General features: G+C 35.7%; 1 protein-coding gene across 5 annotated transcripts in view; it reads right to left on the bottom strand.

Moving 5' to 3' along the window:
* Uchl5 (ubiquitin C-terminal hydrolase L5) overlaps positions 1-22,856 on the bottom strand; it is a 30,821-nt gene that overhangs the window by 5,645 nt on the left and 2,320 nt on the right. For 3 of the 5 annotated variants that reach the window (XR_013043316.1, XM_076547575.1, XM_076547577.1), the window contains exons 2-9: positions 19,334-19,397; positions 17,909-18,014; positions 9,138-9,263; positions 8,996-9,057; positions 8,767-8,897; positions 6,433-6,496; positions 2,386-2,488; positions 1,312-1,425 (exon numbers count right to left, since the gene is read on the bottom strand). Coding sequence is in view for 3 of the 5 variants with exons in the window: in XM_076547575.1 (XP_076403690.1) it covers positions 1,312-1,425; positions 2,386-2,488; positions 6,433-6,496; positions 8,767-8,897; positions 8,996-9,057; positions 9,138-9,263; positions 17,909-18,014; positions 19,334-19,397 (770 nt within the window). In the remaining 2 variants the exon portion in view is untranslated. The remainder of the gene's footprint in view (positions 1-1,311; positions 1,426-2,385; positions 2,489-6,432; positions 6,497-8,766; positions 8,898-8,995; positions 9,058-9,137; positions 9,264-17,908; positions 18,015-19,333; positions 19,398-22,856) is intronic. The other 2 variants (XR_013043317.1, XM_076547576.1) reach the window with 1 other exon arrangement.

Genomic DNA, 22,856 nt, shown 5'->3' with positions numbered 1-22,856 from the left:
TAAGAATTTTAAAGCAAAAATCAAGAGACAAAAATTTCAAGTAATTTTAAGGCATAGTGATTTGAATGTACATTTGAAATGGGATATTTAGGGACTGGAGAGACGGCTCAGCGGTTAAGAGCACTGACTACTCTTCCAGAGGTCATGAGTTCAATTTCCAGTAACCACATGGTGGCTCACAACCATCTATAATGAGATCTGGTGCCATCTTCTGGCCTGCAAGAACACATGCAGACAGAATATTGTATACATAATAAATAAATAAACCTTTAAAAAATAAAGAAATAAAATAAATAAATAAAATGGGATCTATAATAAGGAATCAAAGAGACTATAAGAAAAAAACTTCAACTAACAGTACTGGCACATATGTATGAAAACAGTATAATGAGATCCATTATTTTGTACACTAACAAATTAATTTAAAAAATTTTAAGTACTATTTTTACTATGCATGAAGCAAATGAGTCAAGTTCAGAGAAATCAAAATTTTCATACTAAGAAATACAATTTATGCATTAAGTAGAAAGCCTTTTAAATACTAAACAAATATTAATATGAATTCACCTCCATTAGAAACAAAAACTTTACTTCTTAACCTAAAAAGGCCTACTATGAGCAGCCAGGCAAGCACCTAGTGCTTTGTAAACACAATTTTCAGCTAGTCTATAGTGGCATGTGTCTGTAATCCCAGCACTTGTGAAGACAGAGGCAGGAGGATCACCACTGGTTCAAGGCTAGCATACTCTATACATAGTATATGCATATACAGTACATAGTATATGCATATACAGCCAGGGCTGTATTTGAGGCTGTCTCAAAATACATAAATTAACTTTTGCAAAAATGACTGCAAGTGTTGATCAGGCACTGTCCAAGGAGAGCCTGAAGCTCGTCACACTACACAGCACAGACGTTCTCAAAGCCTATAGACAAGAAGTCCTGTGTGTCCCCATGATCATTAGGGAGAACAGTAGGCACAGTGAACTGAGACATCTTACAGGGTAAAAATCTGTTCATAATAGTATTTAAAAAGTGAAACTTTGTCAGATGCCAGATAAGCAATCATTCAACATACCTTCATCTCAAGAATTTCGAAAACGTTAAAGTAGCCCATTCTTAAAAACGTACCTTATAGCCGGGCGGTGGTGGCGCACGCCTTTAATCCCAGCACTCGGGAGGCAGAGGCAGGCGGATCTCTGTGAGTTCGAGGCCAGCCTGGGCTACCAAGTGAGTTCCAGGAAAGGCGCAAAGCTACACAGAGAAACCCTGTCTCGAAAAAAACTAAAAAAAAAAAAAAAAAAAACGTACCTTATATCTCTTTAACTTCTGTACCTCTTCTTCAATAAGCATCTGGTTTCTGGCAACTTCTGACTGAATAGCACTTAACACAGTACCACCCTGGTCTGTATCCATGGGTTCCTCCTTAGTGAGAAGGGAAAAAAAAGCAGCACCCTAATGACTGTGGCTTGAGTCATGACTACATTTAAATGATTAAGATCTAGAATTACTTTCAAATTTCAACTTAATGTTGGCAAGAATATCAGCCCAATAAGAAAAAAAAATGAAAGAATAAAAGCCCTAAATACACCTTCCATGTTTCTATGTTGTGTAACACATGACTTTTTCATCTGCTACCAATATTGTAATATACTTTATTGTTACAATCTGTTAAATTACAAAATAAATCTGCTTAAACTGTCTTAAGATGGAATCAAAGGACTTTTAAAAGACTTTCTCTACCATTAGCTCTCTTTTCCATCTTCATGCTACATTAAGAAACAGAGAAAAATACCAATTGAAAAAGCTAGTAATTAAAACTAAGTAGCATAATTTCAGAATATCTTCCCTAGATCTCTAAACTAGATTAAACACTTGATTAAACAAACCTATTTTGAAAAGGAAAACCAAAGTTATTTTCTCCTGAGAAAATACAATACCTATGCTAAAAATTGTACACATAAAGGCCACAGGGAAGGCAAAGAAGTCTCAATGGGCAAGAGTGCTTCCTGCTCAAGCATGATCGCCTGAGTTCATATACCAGCACCCAGAAAAAGCCAGGAACGACCACACACACGCCTTTAACACTGGTGCTAGAGGAGCAAAGTTAGGAAAGGCTTTGCGACTTGCTGGCCACTAGCCTAGCTCCAAGTTTAGTGAGAGACTTGTGTCAAAAAAAAATAATGCACTGTGATAGAACAAGATACTAGATATCCCCCTCCAGCTTCCACACATATTCCCCCCCAGCAATCCTCCCAGATACACACTACCAAGGATATATATAACATCAAATTTCAACTTCACTAGACATACAATTTTATAATGTAATAACAATTATACAATCATTAGTATTAAAATACTTCATTGTAATATATGACCACAAACCTCTGCAAGTTGTCTTTGTAACTCGGCTATCTTCTGTTCATATACCATTTTTCTGTCAGATACAATGGCCATTAAATTAAATCGAATTTCACCTTCACTATACCTACAAAAAAAAAGTTTATAATGTAATAAAAATTATAAAATCATTAGTATTAAGATACTACATTGTATTTACTACATAGTGGGGTAAATGAAATTATCACTAGGCTAGCTAACAATAAAAATTGGCATTTTAATAAGATTTTGTATTATGAAAGAGTATAATGCAGCAAAAGATTATCTAAATTTCATCAATTGCAAGTATTTTTAAATGTTCTATACTACTATGAATTTCATGTAAAACATTCAAAATAACATATTTTCCTCATTCCTCCTTATAAGAGAGAGGACAATTATTACTTAAGATCTCAGAAAAAAGAATTACACCAAGACTTTACATTTGTTAGATTCTGATAATACTACACAGTTCCTTACAATTCATGATGTAGTGTCTATTGTTAGTTAATATATTTCAAGTTTTTATTTATAACTTAAAAGTAAATATGAAATATTTATTTTAATAAAATTATATCCTGTTGTAATTGTTATTACACTGAAACTGATAAAAAGCTCATGACAGTAAGAACTGCCTTAAGAATATTATATTAGAAATTATCTGTAACATATAAAGGATACTTAATCAAGATAACAACATACTATAAAAATATAAGCCCATATTTGCATTGGTTTACCTAGCAGATGCAGACAAATCTGTGAGTTTGACGTCAGCCTGGTCTACATAGAGAGTTCCAGGACAACCAGGGTTGCATAAGAAGACCTTATCTAAAGAAAGGAAAGGGTGGGGCAGTGTTTGCAAGCAAGCAGCCCAGGGAGAACAACAAAAGCCTCAGGAACCCACGGGACTAAAAGAGTGATCCAATATTTGAGTGCTTGAAGGCCAGGAAGAAGGGAACAGAGCTAATTTTAAACTTTCCAAGAGATGATAGCTGAAAACTTCCCGAGTTTGGCAAAATACAAATATATAGATTGAAGAGGAAAAACCTACAGAAATCAACACAAGAACAGCATAGTCACACCTCTGAAGAAAACTAAAGATGAAGATAAAACTCCTGAGAAGCAGGAACCAGATCAGGCAGAGTCCAGGAGTCTAACACTCTCCAAACACCAAAAAGACAATTTCAAGACAGAGTTTCTTTGTATACCCTTGGCTGTCCTAGAACTCTGCAGACCAGACTGTCCTCAAACTCACAGAGGTCCACCTGCCTCTGCCTCCTGGGTGCTGGGATTAAAGGCGTAGAACACCACCACCTGGCTCAATTAAATATTCTGTATCTCATAAGACTTTTCTCCCAAAAAGGAAGAGAAAAACTAAGATATCTCTAAAGAAACTAAGGAAGAAGAAAATGGAATATACTGGCAGGGAATCCACCCTAAAAGAAAAGCCAAAGGAGGTTTTTTACACAGAACAAAGATGGTAACAGAAGGAATTCTGAAACATCAGCAAGACAGAACAGGAAAAGTAAAAACAGCTCCATATGGTACATGCATCTTCTCTTTAAGTTTTCTAAGCTGTTTCATGATGAAAGCAAAACATTCTACAGCTGATGTGCTCCTAAAGTATGCACAGAGGAGTTACGAATAGCAGTGGTGTTCACATCCCTTGGACAGCCAAAGTATGGAAAGGAAAGAAGGATTTTCACATTACTGTCTTAACTGGTAAAATGCTGACAAAAATAGATTGATAAGAAATCACTAAAAATATCCAAAATATACAACAAAAAAAATGCTATAGATAAAAAGAAACAGAATTCTAAAAAAAATGTCTGAGTAACTGGCAGAAAACAGAAAATAGAAAAGCAAAAAAAAATTATCAAAAAAATCTGAAGGACAGAATTAAACCACACTAATTATATTAAATGTATTATGCATTTTATATGTAATTTTATGTCAATTATATTTGATAAAAATGATCTCAATACATTAAAAGACTGATAGGATGGACTGGAAAACATCACTCAAATATACACTGCCTACAAAAAAATTCATCTCAAATATGCCATTAGGCAAACTGAAAATTAAAGGATTGAGAAAGATGTGCATTTTTTTTCTAGTCAAAATAAAGCAAAAATGGCTATGGTACTACACAAACATTCATGGCAAAGAAAATTAAAAAAAACAGACATTACATGTTGATAGAAATATCAGTCCCTAAACATAAAACATTGATCATAATATGCAAGCACTAAACAAATGAACTAGAAACATATAAAGCAAAACTGATCAAAATGAAAGGAGAAGTTCAAAGCTGCTCCCTTTTACAGATCCGATTTTTGTTTAGGTAGAAATGTCAGAGAATATGTGTGTTCACTGAAGTTCAAGAATGTAAAACAAAGAAGAAAAGAGTCAATTCTCTTTCTGTTAATTAGCAAGACAACACAGAAAACAAAAATTAAAGTATAACATCGTTTATTATACCACTCAAAAATATGAAGTGCTTAGCTAATTCAGAAAAACAAATATATGCTGAATCTACAAAATGCTGAAAGAAATCAAGATCTAAATAAACAAATATACCATGATCAGGGATTGAAAAGCTCAACACATTAGAAATAACAATTCTCAAATTGTTAAAAAAAAAAAAATTAATTCTTATCTCCCAAGAACTTTTGTAACCATGATAGGAAATATACTAAAATGTGTGAGAAACAAAGCAACTCTAATAGCTAAATGAACTTTGAAGGAAGAAACGAAAGTGCAAAGCACAGGTCACCAGCTACCAAGACTCACAGCTATGGTGATCAGATAGGTCTGTATAGCACTGAAGGAGGCCAAACAGATCAAGGAAAAAACTGTGAATGCGGAAATACAATCACACAAATATGCCCAGATCACATACAAATTTTTGACAGTTATGCAAGAAATTCAGTAAAGAATAGGTAGCTTTGTCAACAACTGGTGATGGAGAAATTGAACATGCACAAGCTAAAGAAACAGACCTTAAACCTAAACAACTCACCATACACAAAATTATCTCAAAATACTTCACAGAATTAAATTAAAAATAATAAACTATAAACCTCTTAGGGAAAACAAATAAAACAGAATCTAGGGCTTTGCAAAGAATTCTTAAACTTGACAACAAAAACACAATTCATAGTGAGAAATATTGATAAACTGAACTTGATCAGAATTAAAGACTTTTTTCAACATCTACACTACAGAGTACTAGGCGTCAACAACGCTTAACTGTTGCTGGAGATGTACCTCAGTGGTGAAGTGCTGGCTTGCTGCACACGAGACCCTGGGTTGGATCCCTAGCACCACCACAAAACAACAACAAAAACTTCTAAAGGAGTATGTTGAATAAAAGATCTAATGTTAAAAGATGATAAAGTACACTATTCCATGTATATAATGTGAAATTATAAAACTAGGAATTGAAGTGTAAACAGAGGGAGAGTGGGTGTCTGGGGAGGGAGCTGGCTGTGGGTATAAAAAGCACAACATGAAGGATCCTAAAGTGAGACTGAATTTTGCTGTGCCTTGTCTATACCAGTATCAGTATCTCAGTTGTGTTATTAAAGTGTAGGTTTGTAAGATTACAAGGTAAACAGTACACATAACCTATTACTTCTTAGAACTGGACATGGATAATTATTTCAAAATAACTTTATTTTGAAAGTCCTCAAAAACCCAAAACAACACTCCAAAACTATCTGTACAAATATTAGCCGTAAAAAGCAGCTCATTTAAGGCTGGTGCTGTAGTTCAATGGTAGGTCGCTTGCCTAATATACCTGAGGCCCTGGGTTCGATACCCTACACTGCCAAACAAAACAAAACAAAAAGAAAAAATCCTCACTTAATGGAGATCAATGTGTTTACTAGCCATATCCTAAATAAAATTTCTAAAACATTTTCTGAACGCATTAATTTAATCAAGAGTAGGTCAGATGTTTAACATGTAACATTAAAGAATTAATTTTTTTTAATTAAGAAAAACCTTAAAAACCAGATTTATACATCAATGACATGAGTGGAGCATTACTTTTGTATCCTTTTCTCTATGACTGGCCTCACTGCACTAATCCAGTCATCTTGATTGCATGCACCTAGAAGGAAATGTAAATCAGTTAAAACAAAAATAGAAAAGACAACATTAACATTCTCCCAAAGTTGTAATCAACAATACTTAAGTAAATTCAGGACTTACACAAATGTGTGTGTGTGTGTGTGTGTGTGTGTGTGTGTGTGTGTGTGTGTGTGTGTGTGTTTTAAAGGTCTCAGTATGTAGTCTACTCTGCCTGACGACATGCAACTCTTCTGATGCAGCCTTCCCAGAGCCTGAACTGTAGGTGTGAGCCACCATCCATCTTGTCAATTATTTTTAATGTAATTACGCTCAGCTTCAAATCTTACTTTCTGATATCAGAAAGAATACTATTGTTTGCATTGTCATACTATCAGTTAACATCGTGCCATGCTATCATGCAACCGATATGTTGGTAGACACTAAAATACTTGAGGAAGTAAGGAATAAATTAGGAAGATAACTCACTTAAATGTACAATCATGAGATAAAGATCACTACACTCAGTGACAGAGTGCTTGCCTAACACATATGGAACCCTGGATATGGTTATTCATAGTCTCTCTCTTCCTCCCTCTACACACAAATTGTTTAATCAATTTTTTTAAGGTTATGTTTTATAGATAACAAAACTGAAGGCTTGGGGGGCTGGGGAGATGGCTCAGAGGTTAAGAGCACTGGCTGCTCTTCCAGAGGTCCTGAGTTCAAGTCCCAGCAACCACATGGTGGCTCACAACCGTCTGTAATGAGGTCTGGTGCCCTCTTCTGGAGTGCAGGCACACATGCAGGCAGAACACTGTGTACTTAATAAATAATCTTTAAAAAAAAAAAAAAAAAAAAAAAACTGAAGGCTTAGAAAAAAAAATCCACACGTTAGTGGCAAAAATAAGGACTTCCTTATTGTCTGACTCTCCAAAAATGTAAAATAAAAAGTGATAAGGAGTAATAGAGGGTGAAAAAGAGCAAAATATATCATATGTATGCATAGAAACGTCATAATGGATAAAAACTACTTTTTATAATTACTATATTCTAGGAAAAATTAAAATTGAAAAACACCTATGATACAAGACCATTTAGCCAAAATGTTTTAATCTTCTTTCTCCCAGAAGTTATATCACAACCACCAGCTGTACAATAAATGTATCAATTCTATTGTCTACTACTTCCTTTATACTTGATAATTATAATGAATAAACAGTTGCTGATCAGACAGAAGTCAACAGAAGACACGCAGAGATAAAATTAATCATCAAACTAAGGAAAACTAACTTCTACTAAATTACTGTAACAGACACAGAATAATTAAATATTCTTAAAGACAAAAAATTCACTAGATGAATTATTAGTTATAAATGCGGAAAATGATCAAAAAATATAAACAAAACAAACCTATTTAATTATTTATTTCAGTGATGGGGAATTAGCCTAGGTCATCACACATGATAGGTGAGAACCACTGAGTTGCACTTCTGGGCCTAATATTTTTTTTTTTATGTATGAAAGTATAAAGTTTAATCAATAGCATGTACCAGATTCAAATAAAGCAAATGTCTGCTGGATTGCAATCCAATACAACAAAAGAAGAAAGTTAATGAAGTCATACAAAAGAACTCTAATTCTTTTGGGAAGAGCTGGCGTGTAGTTCAGTTAGGAGTCCTTGTCCATCACATACTGTAGAGCTTCGTGTGCACTTGCACTCTTGTTCTCTCTCACACAGAGTTTTAAGTAATATTTTAGGTTATCATGAAGCGCATGGCTTTTCCATGATGGCATTTTCCCACACACACCTCACTCTACTTCGCTTCCATTTGCTGTCTTCCCACAGTGCCCTTCCTGATGCCTCCTACCCCCTTCTAGTTGATTCCTTCTTTCTCCCATTTCTGCTTTCCTGTCACATGGACTCCATGACCAACTCCCTTAAGATCCTTTCCCCTTCTCTTGTTCTACACTGCAGAGCTGAGCATTCAAGGCCAGCTTCTTAGACAGAAGCCATGTTTCAAAATAAATAAATTTACTTATTTTAATTAAAAATAAATTATGTGAGTTATGTGTTGAGAAAGCACATTCCCTTAGAAAAAAAATCATAGGCCCCAAATGAATAGGGTCAGTAAGTCCTTCCTATATGATCTGTGATTTAATTTCATCAAGTGCTCAAGACCATCATATCATACTACCTCAAAGTAGCTTTCATCCTCAAAATTTAAGCAGAACTGGAACTAACATAAAAGAGAATATAAAATCTTGTTTTCCCTTCTCCAATGTGAAATATCAGAACAGAAAGCAAATTACCTAAATCAATTGGTCCTTCTCTTAATCCATCTAATTCATACAGCCTTCCATTAACTGGAACATAACTGACAAAGTGAAAAGCATCTTCTTCTTTGGCTGATGTCTTTGTATCAAATTCAAACATCTGCTGTCTACAGGGAATAAAAAGGAGTGGTGAGAGCAAACACTAGGGACAAAAATGATAGAGAGAGATAACAGACAGACAGACAGACAGGCACAGATCTTTTACCTGGCAAAACTGTTGTGCACTTGTCGAATCACATCTGAGTTGCTCAGTGCCAACCCTTTCATCTAAAACAATATTGAAAAGTAGCCTATTACAACAAGAACAATCACAAATAGGTCATTTTAAGGTTAAGAAGACTACTTACAGCTGCATCGAAACTTTGGGAAAATTCTTTAAATTCAGATAATGTCTCTCCTAAGTGGACATCTTGATGGGTACAATTCAGTAACACACTTACAATAGCCTGAGTGGCACAAGCATTATTAATTACCTATACAAATAGAAAAAAAGAAGAATACAATGAGTTTGCTTTAAATTTTTTTATTGGCAAAACATCCCCCAAACAGAAGTAGTATTCAAATTCTAGTTCATATAGCATTAGCATAAACATTTAGTTCCCGCTCTGATCTACTTTCAGGAACTTGATAAAATTCTTGAGTTGAAGATTTGAGACAGTCAAAGACACTTAGCAACCACTAAGACTGAAAACAAGTCCAGGTAAGATAGCAAAACCAACCAGCCTAACTTAAAACAGCTGACTAGAACAAAGGAATGTCCTCCCCTTAATGTACTTCTTCCAACAAGAGAGTATATTGTCCACATATTTTCACTCAATCATAAGCCAGTGTTGTCATCATATTTTATGTTCAACAGACTACATACATACATCTTATATAAACATGAGCCAAGAAAAAGTTAGTAGTACCTCCTTTGTACCAGATAGTTTTCTGGGTACCTTACACATTTTATTATTTTAATCTTCCCAACAAACTACAAAAATAATATTTTTATGCTATATTTATAGAAGCTGAGACACAAAAAATTAAGTGGTTTTTCCCAAAGACACATAGCTAACTGAGAGACAGTCTGACTCTAGAATCTGTATGGCAGACATCATACTAAGCTGATTTTAAATATATTTATGTGTGTGTGTATATATATATGCATATGGGCTTCTCTAGCAAGATCATTAACTACTTTATAAAATATTATTTTCTACAATGCTCACAACACCTTTACATTCAATGTAAACATCAACAAAATGAGTTGCAATGAAAGGGGCTGGAAAGATGCCTCAGCAGTTTCAAGCACTTGCTGCTTTTACAAAGGACCTGGATTTGATTCACATTAGACATCTCACAACTGTAGGTAATTCTAGCTCCAAAGGATCCAATACATCTGGTCTCTGGGAGCATCTGCACTCATGTACACAAACCCACATGCAAACACACATACATAATTAAAAAAAAAGGCAGAAACAGTGAATCGGCCTGGCATGGTGGTGCATATCTTTAATCCAAGCATTCAGAAAACAGAGGCAGGCGGATCTCTGAATTCGAGGCAGGCCTGGTCTGCATAGCAAATTCAATGCCAGCCAAGGCTCCCCAATGAGACCTTGTCTCAAAAAAACACAAAACAACACACACACTCACACACACACAAACACAACCGTGAATAAGGCAAAGTCTGGCTTCTTAAGAGGAAAACAATGCTTTTTTCCAAAGTTGGCACACAACAATAAGAGGAAGATGCTGGACACCTGCCTTGGCATCTGTCTGTATGTAAGAACACATGCCCAAAGACTCATAGATATGCAATACCACATAACAACACACACACACACACACACACACACACACACACACACACACACTATTAAATTTTAAAATAAAAAGTAAATTTAAGAGGTTGAGGAAGTAGGATCCCTTAAGCTTTAGTGTTCAACATAGTAAGACCTTATCTCAAAAACACACAATCAAACTAAGTACGGAGATAAGCATGTTGCTCATGAAGAAACTTGGGGAATGAGGAGCCACACAGAGTTATGAACAACAGAAAACCAAACTAATATAGAAGAAATAATTTTAACTGAGATATCAGAGGTCCTTTCTAAAGGAAAGTTTTATATTTTTATGTAACTTTGAAAATTTGGACTAAATAAATAAAGCAAACAGAATAAAATTCATTCTAAAATATGGCAAGAGTTTATGTAAAGGAACAAATTAAGATGATATATTTAAGAACTAAATACACAGAGAAACCCTGTCTCGAAAAACCAAAAAAAAAAAAAAAAAAAAAAAAAAAAAACTACAGAGCATTTTTGGTTGTATTGGTATGGTTGTAGTCATAGGGGTCATTTACTAACTTACAAATCAATGATCTTAAAGATTTCCTAAAGATTTTTAATAGAGAAACTACATAATAAAAAGTATTTCAGAACGATTCAGTTGAAATTAAGGAGAGGATTGAAAATACAAACAAGACTAGGTTGTTATCTTAACACTAACAAATTGTGAAATACTAAAGGTAAAATATTAATAATAAAACTACTTTTATATAAACACATAAATAAGGAATGTAGAACTCAAGAATATGCCTAAAAGTAAAATATATAAAATAAGGAAATGTTAATAACCGTATGAAATAAATTTAAAATTTAATGCCAAATATAGACTACCCAGGGTCCGGGGGCTTGCTACATCTGGCGTGGGATATCTGAGGGGAAAAAAAATCTATGTATACTATGTACATTCTTTTGTCTGTTAACTTTATTCCTCTAAGACAAAATTCTATCAATTCAGTTATATAGCTCCATTAGGCATTCAAGGCAGGAATAACTCTAGACATACCAAGCTCTTATCCATCTACTTTATTTCTCTGGGATGAAATCCTGTCTACATAGCTTCAGTTCTGTCTAGTTCCCTAGCTCATAGTCCTGCTAACAACTAAACTCCTATGCTTCCAGCCTCATCTTCATCCTCTATTTCCTCTTTCTCCATTTCCACTACTCTCTACTCCTGGCACTCAGTAAACTCTACCCGAGATCTGCTTACCCTCTACAGAACCTGTTTTCCTCTCTTCACTCTCGCCATGCCATTCTGTCTCTTTCTGCAGAAAATGCCCACCCTTTCTTTTCTGGGGCACACAATTCTCTGCCTCCTCAGGAATGTTATTTGACCTGTCACCTTGATATGTAGAAACCTCTTTTGTTCTCAGTCAGCTGCTCTGCAGAGCCACTAGGCCTCCGGTCAGGGAGATGGTCTAAGCTTCATTTGCCCAAGAAACAAAGCTTTGTGTCTCCTGCCAGCTTGTCTTTGCTTATATGACCTAGCAGGGAAGTCACCTGGAAGTTCAGCAGGTCTGGAAATACTTGGACATGCATGAATTACATAGTAGAAGACAGCTGAGATATTAAAGGCTGGGTAGAACCAAATATTCATAATAAATGGCTTGCCTCTTGACAGGACCTTTGGCTGGTCAAGGTATAGCTTTAATACACAGCTGAATCTCTATAATATATTCTTGCCAAAATTGAGAAATTCTAGGGGGAAACTCTAAAAGAAATAAATAGCCTGAAGTTTTTATTAAACTTACAGAATAGTTTAAAAGATTTTCACAAATGCCAAACTAAGATGACCTTATAGGCCAAATCTACCAAAATTTGAAAAGAAAAAAATCTTTTTTGTTGTTTTGCTTTGCTTTTTCAAGACAGTGTCTCAGGCTGGACTCGAACTCTCCAAGATCTGCATGCCTCTACCTCGTGAGTGCTGGGTTTAAAGGGGTGGGCCGCTATGAGTGGCACTGAAAAACAATCATCCTGACTTTACAAAAATTCTTCAAGATAATAGAAATAAAATAAATTCCAACTTATTTCACTGAATTACATGGCCCTCATACTAAAACTAAGCCTGCCAAAGCCATTCACAGAATACAGAGAACAATCTTAATGAGGGCTGCTGCACACATGAACGCTCAGTAGCTACAACTGCATGCTTATGACCTGTGCAGATCAAGCCAGCCAGCATCCCAGCATGGATGGGGGAGGAGTTCATAAAGTCACATACATATCTGAGGAGCTAATGAAGAAGAGTCAGTTTTCTTCAGGAATGTGGTCCTGTAGAGACTACCCATCCTCTGGCACACAGCCCTCTACCCTTGCACATATAGGCAACATTCAGTAGTGGGTTTAAAAGCAGAGTATATCAGACTGGGACAGAAATGCGATTATGAGGGCAGATCAAAGAAGGAAGTGAGTAGAAAGGAATGAGGGGATTTGATCAACACATATTACATGCATGTATGAAATTCTCAAGCAAAAAAAGTCTCTCAAATAATAGTGTTAAGACTTTTAGAAGTACACTTAAAAGAATCCTAATTCCCAGGAATACTGATTTATTGTCCCTGAATCTCAAAGAATATTTGAAAACCCTGAGAAACTTATTTATTTCACTGTATCAATTCTAAAATGTATCACTGATGCTGAATAAGCAAACTAAAAAGGGAAAGTGTCCATCAACCTAAAATACACTATGTGACCTGTCCCTTTCCTTCAGGTATAATCCGACAGTTGTTCTCCAGTATCTACCTTTTTCTTTTTGTGTAAGAGCTGAACACCCAAATTTTGGCCTGGTCCACAGTGATTGGAATGAAGACAATCTTGCTAGTTTCCTTTGCTAACTCAAGTTACTAAGTTTTGTTTAACTTTTTAAAGTAAGCATATGACAAATTCTGTAAATGTCCATAAAGGCAACAGAGTGTACTGCCTGCTTTCTACCATCTGGCATCTGGAACTGTGTTAGAATGACCAAACTCTGGCAATGATCTTGAACATTATAGAAAACTCTGAAATAGCAGACATACACAAAGAAACAAAACTGTTGCCTTGAAGTTTGTGGTCATAAAAGAAAAGAGGAAATTGATTACTTACTGTAAGACCACTGTTTCTCTAAACCTGTATATAGCCTAACCTGATTCTGACTAGCATGTTGACTACTCAACTTCCTATTTCATGACATCATCTCCCCACTGCTCTCCATAATTAGTTACGCCAGCCTTTTAGTATCTTCCAGTAGTTATACTTCCTTTTACCATGAAGCTGTTATTAGTCTGGAATAACCCTCAGCCTCTTCCTCTAGGTAATACCTACTTAACCTACAGTTTCAGCTGAACTACTTCTTACTCAGAACAGATTGTGCAGACCTCCTCAACAAGGTCAAATCCTTTATCTATTTATTCAGCAAATAACTCCTCAAAAGTTTGACTCCTTGGTCCAACTCTACCTAGGGGGTCTTGAAAAGTGATGCCTGGGAAAGATGCCTTTATATAGGGCCTTGTGCCATACTCATATTCTAACAATGTGCCTTAGAGTGGGGACTCCGGGTCAGCATTATCAGCTCTGTCTCCTACGGGCAGAAGACTAAGGTAATCTACATGAAAAACCAATGAGATCTATAAAAACCATTACCACTACAAATCAGTCAGAATCTCCCTGAAGACAACACCCTCCATACTGTCAGTATGTGTTGAGCGAAAAGTCAGTACAGTCTGTGACACCACAGCAAAATATAACCACAAGTTCCACCCATGGAACTTTTCTGGATTTTACTTCACACAATTCTCTCCTTTATTGATTTTGATCTATATACCAGTTCTAGTAAACCATAGCTGGTGAATGTAACACCTTTTGGTGAAGTCCCCGAGTCTTTCTAACTATTCAATCAATTCTCTCCTAAAAGGCAGAAGAGATGTAGTCAGACAAATAGAAAGTAAGTTAGTAATCATGCCTTAGCTGTCAGTAACATGACAAGTTTGTACAAAAGTATTACTGCAATGTAATGCTTCAGCCTTCAACATATGATCACATCCAGTTCAAATTCAATTTTCAGTTTTCTGAAAATATTCCTAAAAGCCTATATACTCTTCACTGCAAGCCTTTAAGTCCTTGAAACATAAAATCAAGGATGATGTATTTATATAATAATTCTCCTCACAGGCTCACATGAAACATAATATTGGGAAACCATTAATTTGACATCCTAAAAATAGTATAGTAATAGTACAATACAAATAAAATATTAAATTATATTAAGATAGAAATGAAACTCAGGGGGCTGGACAGATGGCTCAGTTGTTAAGAGCATTAACTGCTCTTCCAAAGGACTAGAGTTTGATTCCTAGCACCTACATGGTGGTTAGCAACCGTCTATAACTTGCTGTGGGATGTCCTATATACTGTAAACATATGTTGCGATGATTGATTGATAAATAAAAATGCTGATTGGCCAGTAGCCAGGCAGGAAGTATAGGTGGGACAAGCAGAGAAGAGGATTCTGGAAAAAGGAAGGCTAAGGAAGAGACGCCAGCCTACTGTCCAGGGAGCAACATATAAAGGCAGCAGGTAAAGCCATGGAACACGTGGCGACATATAGATTAACAGAAATGGGGTGAGTTTAAGTGTAAGAGCTAGACAATGGTAGGCCTGAGCTAATGGCCAAGCAGTCTAATTAATATAAGCTTCTCAGTGATTATTTTATAAGTGGTTGTGGGGTCCGTGGGGCTGGGCAGGTCTGGAAAAAACTTCAGCTACAATAACTATAGTTCCAGGGGATCCAATGCCCTCTTCTGGCCTCTGCAGACAATGCATGCATGTGATACATACATATACATCCAAGTAAAACACTCACATACAATTTTTTTAATCTCAAAAAGTATTTTTATAAAAAAATGAAAAAAGAAATAAAATGAATAACTAAGAAAATAATCAAATACCAGATCAATTAATACCACTATATAAATTCTTACTATAGTATCATCTTTTTTGTATCAAGTACTCTCCTAAACCTTACCAACAGCAAAGTCTCTGACCAAGTATTAGTAGCACATATCTGTAATCCCAACACTGGGAAGCTGAGACAGAATGCCAAGTTCCAAACCAGTCTATGCTACATAGTGAGAATACCCCCCCCCAAAAAAAACCACACCAACAATAAAACCTACTACCACCACAACAAAAACATAGTTAGGTTTGATTAAACCACACATCTTAATCATGTCTTGGTGTTAGTGGGCCAAATTTCTTTAGTCATGATCGTTTTAGTTACAAGCAATTCAGTCTCCATTTACTAGATACATACTATATACCATGTACTATATTTTAAAACAAAATTCTCAGCTCTCAGATTGACAGTCTAATGTGGAAGAAACAGCAAATACAGACATAGACAAGAATACAGAGAGAGAGAAACATAAAGGAAAATATAAGAATTTAATAGTGGCCTAAAGAAAAAATATAAGAATTTAACAGTGGTCATCTCTGAAGCAAGAACAATGAACTCTTTCAGTTTCAATATATTTTTTAAAAACTTACAATGTGTATAATAGATACATAGTCTACTTATTGATTAAATGAGTCAAACTACTAAAAGTGGCTAGTTGTGGTCAGTGTGAGATTATAAAGATATTTATGTTCATAATTGTCATTCCATAATATTAGAAAGAAGTGATGTTTTAACTCAATAATAAAAGCATATTTTCCAGAAAGAACAAAGAAATTCTAACTTCTCTTAAAGCTATGAAATTCAGAAATTAAAGGAAAATAGAAAAAGACCAAAAATAAATAAACAAACAGAAGAGGAAAAAGCAGACAGATTACCAAAGAGAGAGCCACGGCCTGATCTAACAGGTATGAGTGGAAATAATGTATTAATTTTGTACATGACAGAAACAATCACAATTTTTAAACTAAATAATTTTCTGGCTTGGATTTCAAACACTGATCCCACTAATAAATTAAACTAACTATTCTCTTTTTCAACTTTTCCAAACAATGAGCCAGATAGATATATGGAGGAATTCTAACGTAGATTTAACTTTCTTCTGATCACTGTATAAACAAGAGCAGTTCTCAAAGTGTGACATGAATCTCTAGGAACAACAAAGATCCTTTCTAAACTCAGTTACTTCTATTGTAATTCTAACTAGCACAGTTTTTACCTTTTCCCTTGCTTTTCCACTTGCTGATGGCATAAAAGCCGGCAGTGGTGGCACACGCCCTTAATCCCAGCACTGGGAGGCAGAGGCAGGAGGATCTCTGTGAGTTCGAGGCCAGCCTAGTCTACAAAGTGAGTTCCAGGAAAGGCGCAAAACTACACAGAGAAACCCTGTCTCGGAAAAAAAACAACTCTGAACAAGGCGTAGTTTACAAATTTCATGACATTATTTTTCTAATAATATAGAGAATGACTTTAACAAATGTGACTTGCTACAATCCTCAGTTCAATCAAATTAATATTTAAATGAAGCATATAAACAGTAAGTTTTCCAAATAAATAGCATTGCTATACTATCATGTAGAATCAAAAATGACAAAGGGTAAAATAATCCAAAGGAATTTAACAGAGCAAAAGGCCCATATCACAAAGCAACTAACGTTTTTTGTTTTTTGTTCTTGAAGCAAGGTCTTCTGTGTAGCCCCAGATGAGCCTGTACTCATTGTACTAACCAGTCTAGCCTCCAACTCAGTTCGACCTGCTTGTTTCAACCAGTTCAACATAACTTTTAGAATAACACTTCTAGAGTTCCCATACAGTGTCAAAGAATATCACAGTTACCTAAAAAAATTTTACTCCTTCTAACGACACACATATTGAAGTGTAGGCTTCTTCACTTACTTCAAACAAAGAGAGACTACATGAGGAAACAAAAGAGACAATCTATGTGGCAATAACCCAGGTATTAAAATATTTAAGATGATTAAAACAATGAATTTTTTTTAACCACTTTCAAATTTTGGTTTGGTAAATACAGCTAAATATTCATTTAAAATATGTTATTTGAGACTCACAAAATTACTTTGTTATAGAATGGCTGCTTGTTATGGTAGAGGCCCCGAGTTTGTCCATAAGCTACTTACATGAAAATGTAACAATCTTGTTAAATTTTAATCCTCTGATCACTTCTTAAATGTCTCAGTTTTACTGTATAATACATTAAATACTAAGAGATAATCCAAAAGTAATTTCTGGAAATAAACTTTAAATGTGTAAAGGGACCCACAACAAAAGAAAGTACTAAAATAGACACAAATACATAGAGTCCCTTGGCTCATGCAATTTTTCAGGGATCTACAGACCATACCTGCTTGGCAAAAAATATTGTTTCAAGTCTGGAGTCCTGAACCACAGAGCCGGCAGGTTCTTCTCCTGGTTGCCACTTGAAAAGAAATATTAACCCATGAACTGGCCTACAAAATAAAAAACTAAATTAGCAAGACCAAAGCCATGTCATCAATATATTAAGTCATAGTCAGCTATTTAACAAAGAGAATACAAACTAACTAAATTAAGTGAATATAAAAATTTTTAACTAAAACAGTCACTTATAGTCATTAGAAAGTTGGCTTGAAACTAAAACCTAGATCATTTAGAACAGAATAATATAAAGTTGTTTTCTCAAATCTGGAGGCAATGCTTTTTTTTTATCTTTTTTTTATCTTTTATCAACTCACTTTACAAAATAGAAAAATAACTGAGTGTGGTAGCACATGCCTACAAACCCAGCACTTGGGAGGTAGAGGGAAAAAGGCCAGGAGTTTAAGGCCAGCCTGAGTTACATGTGGCTCTGTCTTAAAACAAACAAGGGAAACTGAAAATAAAGAACATTTTAAAACTGGAAGCTATTCATTTACATCAAATTCCAGTATGTACAAATAAAGCTCCTATAGGGTGTTTATATAAAACAGCTGACAGGACACACTTTTGCATGATTATTGAATTTATGTAGTCCTCAAACTACAGTCTGAATGGCTACTGCCATCTCAGACATAATGAAGTTACTCGCTCTTAATGGAATTATAAGAAACATGAAATCATTATTTAAGATTTCTTATCTTTGACAGCTTCCTTCTCAAAACTTAAAAAAAAAAAATCCTTTACTATATTTTAAAATACAGTTCAAATGACACCTCTTGACCTTTCCTAATTTCAACCAGAATGAGTCTCTCATCTCTTTCTATGAGGAAGATAAAAAGTGGGAGGAAGAAACTCATTTTTTTCTTACTACTACAAACAGCAGCTGTAAGTACCCATTTCCCCCTTTATTTACTTTATAGGGTTTTAGTGACAAAGTCTCACTCTAGAGCCCAGGTAAGACTTACTATATAGCCAAGCTGGCCTCAAACTTCCTGACAGTCCCTTGCCTCAGCTTCCTAAACAGAGATTACAAAGAATGAGGCAGCAGGCCCAGCTGCCATTTGCCCTTTGAAAAGCCCATTTCTTGTCCCCATTGAAAGACTTAAAATGAAATGAAATGAAAACCCATCTGGCTCTCCATTTGTAGCTACAGTCAATGTTTCCTGTTGGTTTGTTCATAAAGACAGAATCTTACTACATAGTCTAGGCAGGCCTGTCCTAGAACTACCATTACTTGCCAGGATCAAAAACAAACAAACTAACTAACTAAATGTACTCAACCTAGGATAATTCAAGCAAAAGGAACAAACAAATCTGCGTGTTTTTACCAGTGTGCTGAAATGTAGGTAAATACCACTAAAACTCCACTTACTTTAACTTCTCAAAACTCTCAGGCTCTAAGCTCCATATTTCTTCTACTTGCGCTCCTCGGCAACCTGAAACAAGAAATTATTTTCTTTAGAAAACAAATAACTCCTTTTCTCCTTTACCAATAAATAATGCACTAACTAAAAGACACATGCCAGGGCAACACGACATGACCTATGAAAAAGGTGAAGCTGTTAACACGCCAAGTCCCACTCTGCTTCGCTTCCCAGTGACTTACTGTGAAGGCACAGGAGTGAAGCTTCAAGAGTTTGTTCACACTGCATCAGCGCCCTGTGACCTCTGCCTTCTACTGCATCTCAGTCCCTGGCTCTTTTTGTTTCTTGCTGTCCTTAACTTCCTTTTTAAGTCAGTACATACTTCCAGCACTTAACTGTAACACTCCATCCTTAGTTTTGATACATTCCAAGCATATATATTTTACTAACCTCTTTCCCTAACCCAAGCACACTCTTCTAGACCACTGGTTTCCACATGGTTATTTTGCTCCCCTGGGAATATACAGCACAATGTCTATAGACTTTTTTTTTTGGTCACTAGTCTGGAGAGTACGGACGACTTACCACTGGCATCTAGTAGGAAGAGATAATGATAAACATCCCACATTACACAGGACACAAATTATCTGGCTGGGTGAGATAATATATCTCTAGTTTCAGGTACCAGGAAAGCTAAGGCAGGATAATTTGAATACAGTTCAAGGCCAGCCTAGGCAACATAAGGAGGTCTCCAGGATTATCTAACCAATAGTGTTAGCCCCAATTAAGAAACCTCATTCTAGAAGCATCATAGCAGTCATGTGGTAGGCACTCAGCCTCTTACTCACTAAATTTGAATCCTGGCTCAACCATTGACTATGTATGACCATTTTACCTCTACATCCTCAGCCTCATGCAACTGCTGTGAGACACAAATGAGAGAAAGAGTAAATAAGACGTATTTATATAGTGCCTAACACTGAAAGCCACCAGATGTTAGCTAGTATTACAATACATAAAAATGACTACGCCTACCAGTGTCTCTTGTATGTAAACTGTTTGGGATAGACACTCTCTAATACCTATAGAAAATGATTAACAGAAGAGTATTCAGGATATTAAGTTGTATGCCTGAATTCCCCTACTAATTAAAACCCACATTTGCTTGCAGCTGTCTAGAAATCTAATATTCCTGACTATTTTCAAGTGAGTACTGGAGAAGCCTTCAGACCTCCTATTAAAAAAACAAAACAAAACAAAAAAAAAACTATTTTAATGGTTCTCTAGTTCAATGGCAGAGTACCTACATTCAATCCCTAGCACAAAACACAAGTGTAAGCTCAAATTCCTCATCTCATGTTCCTTGCTGAATTTATGGGTATGAGCTACCACACCTGGTTGTCTTGAAGCTCAAACTTGACAAAAAAGGTAACAAGTTTGAGCTTTGCTTTTCTCATGCGCTTACAAATCAAAGTCAGTATCTGTTTTGTCTAAAGCAAAATAAAAAAAAAAAAGAAATGTTTTACAGTTATACACAGAGGAGGGAGGGGGGAAAATGCCAAACACAAAGAACTTAAGTCTCCTAATATATATTAAATAAAAAGCTGAGGAGAAAAATCAGGCAGTGAAGTCCCTGCACACAAGCAGGAGGACCTGAATTTGGAGTCCCAGTTCCACAAAAAAGCCTAAGAGGGCAGGCTACCATAACCTTAAGCTTTGGGAGACAAGCGAGTGGCAAAAGACATGCAGATTTCTGGAGTTTATTGCCCAGCTAGCTGGCCTAGAAAACAAGTGAGATCCAGGTTCAATGGGAGAACCCATCTCAAAAATTGAAGTGGACACTAACTAAAGAAACCTCTAGCCTCCACAAACATGAACACATGCATACTAAACACACACATAGACACACAAAGTTGAGGGAAGACTTTTCAAAGTTAATGAACTACTAATATTTACTAAATACTTTTTGTAGTACGCCCTGGCAAGGACAGACATTAACAAACCATTGTAACACTTATAAGTCCTATGATCCAATAGATAACTACATACAAATCAAAGACAGAGCAGGATGCATATATGAAGGATATACATGGAACATATTCTACAAGACAGATCATTCATTACTACTGATGTTTATGAGAACATTTTCATAAGTAATTGAACTAAATCCTATACCATATGATCATCTAATGTCATCCAAAGCAGAACATTCTTCTAAAGAGGTTCTAAAATTAAAATTGACAGAATTTTTTAAATATTTATGCACTAACATACTATGTTGGTACAGTTAGTTCTAAGAACTATAAAACTCCAAATCTAATTTCAAAAATATTTTCCTTTTCTTTTTCCCCCCTTAGAGTTTCACTAATCAACTGAAGTTGACCTTGAACTTGTGATTCTCCTGCATCAGCCTCCCATGACTGGCCAAGAAAAAAAAAATGTTTCGTATGGTCTGAAGAATGATTTACAGTAGTCATACATCTGGTTTTGAATGAGTGCTTTTATTAAATATATAGCAAGTCAAAGTAAATGAACAATCAGTAAGTTACAGGTAGATAGTAAAACATCATTAAATTGGCTTCAACTTCTCCAGTTAGTTTCTGCTGGATGCTGTGAATGTTGTGATTTGTTCTTTTACCTGGAAGCCTCACTGGAGGGGGCATTCTGCTCTGCTCAGAATTCTCTGGGGAACTCCAGTCAGCTACCTCAAAGGGACTTCCCCAGTGGATTTCCACTGAATGTTTTGAGAAGCTGATTTGACGGTGTTTTGGTTTGGGGGTTTTTACGATTTATTTATTTTATTATTTTATGTGTTTTGCTTGCATGTATGTATGTGCACACCTGGTGCTTATAGAAGTCAGACTAGAGCACTGGATCCCCTGGAACTGGAGTTACAGGCAGTTGTGAGCTGCCATGTGGGTGCTAAGAATGGAATTCAGGTCCTCTGGAAGAGCAACTGGTGCTCTTAACTGTTCAGTCAACTTAACTCTCCAGCCTACGATGATACTTTTTCCAAAGTGTTTATTTTTTAACTGTACGTGTGCATACGCATGAGTTCAGGGGTCCTTGGGACCAGAAGGATCCCCTGGAGTTGGAGTTATAAGCAGTTATAAGCACATGTTCTTAACCACTAGGAGCCAATCCATTAATAACTATTGCTTTCTATTTAATGCATGCAAATGCATTCTGTATTATTATTCTAATGTCTAAATTATTTTCAAATGTATATGTGAAACTGAAAACAATAGCTGGTTATGGACTACATTCTTTCTTTTTATTGTGTATGTGTGTAAGAGTACTAATGTGCACATGCCACAATGAGTGTGTGGAATTCAGAGGACAACTTTCAGAAGGGGTTAGCTCCTTCTACCATGGTTTCTGAGGAGGCAACTCAGGTTATCAGGCTTGGGCAGCAAGCACTTTCTTCCTACTTATCACCAGCCCTAGACTGCAGTATTAACTTAAAAATAAATTTACTTGGGCCACTATCTCTGAAAGTCAACTTTTTAAATGATATCAGTTAAGATTCTG

The sequence above is a fragment of the Peromyscus maniculatus genome, chromosome 11, assembly GCF_049852395.1.
Source record: "Peromyscus maniculatus bairdii isolate BWxNUB_F1_BW_parent chromosome 11, HU_Pman_BW_mat_3.1, whole genome shotgun sequence".
Lineage (NCBI taxonomy): Eukaryota > Metazoa > Chordata > Mammalia > Rodentia > Cricetidae > Peromyscus > Peromyscus maniculatus.
Note: the sequence above shows the minus strand (reverse complement) of the source record. Positions and strands in the feature narration are given on the sequence as shown.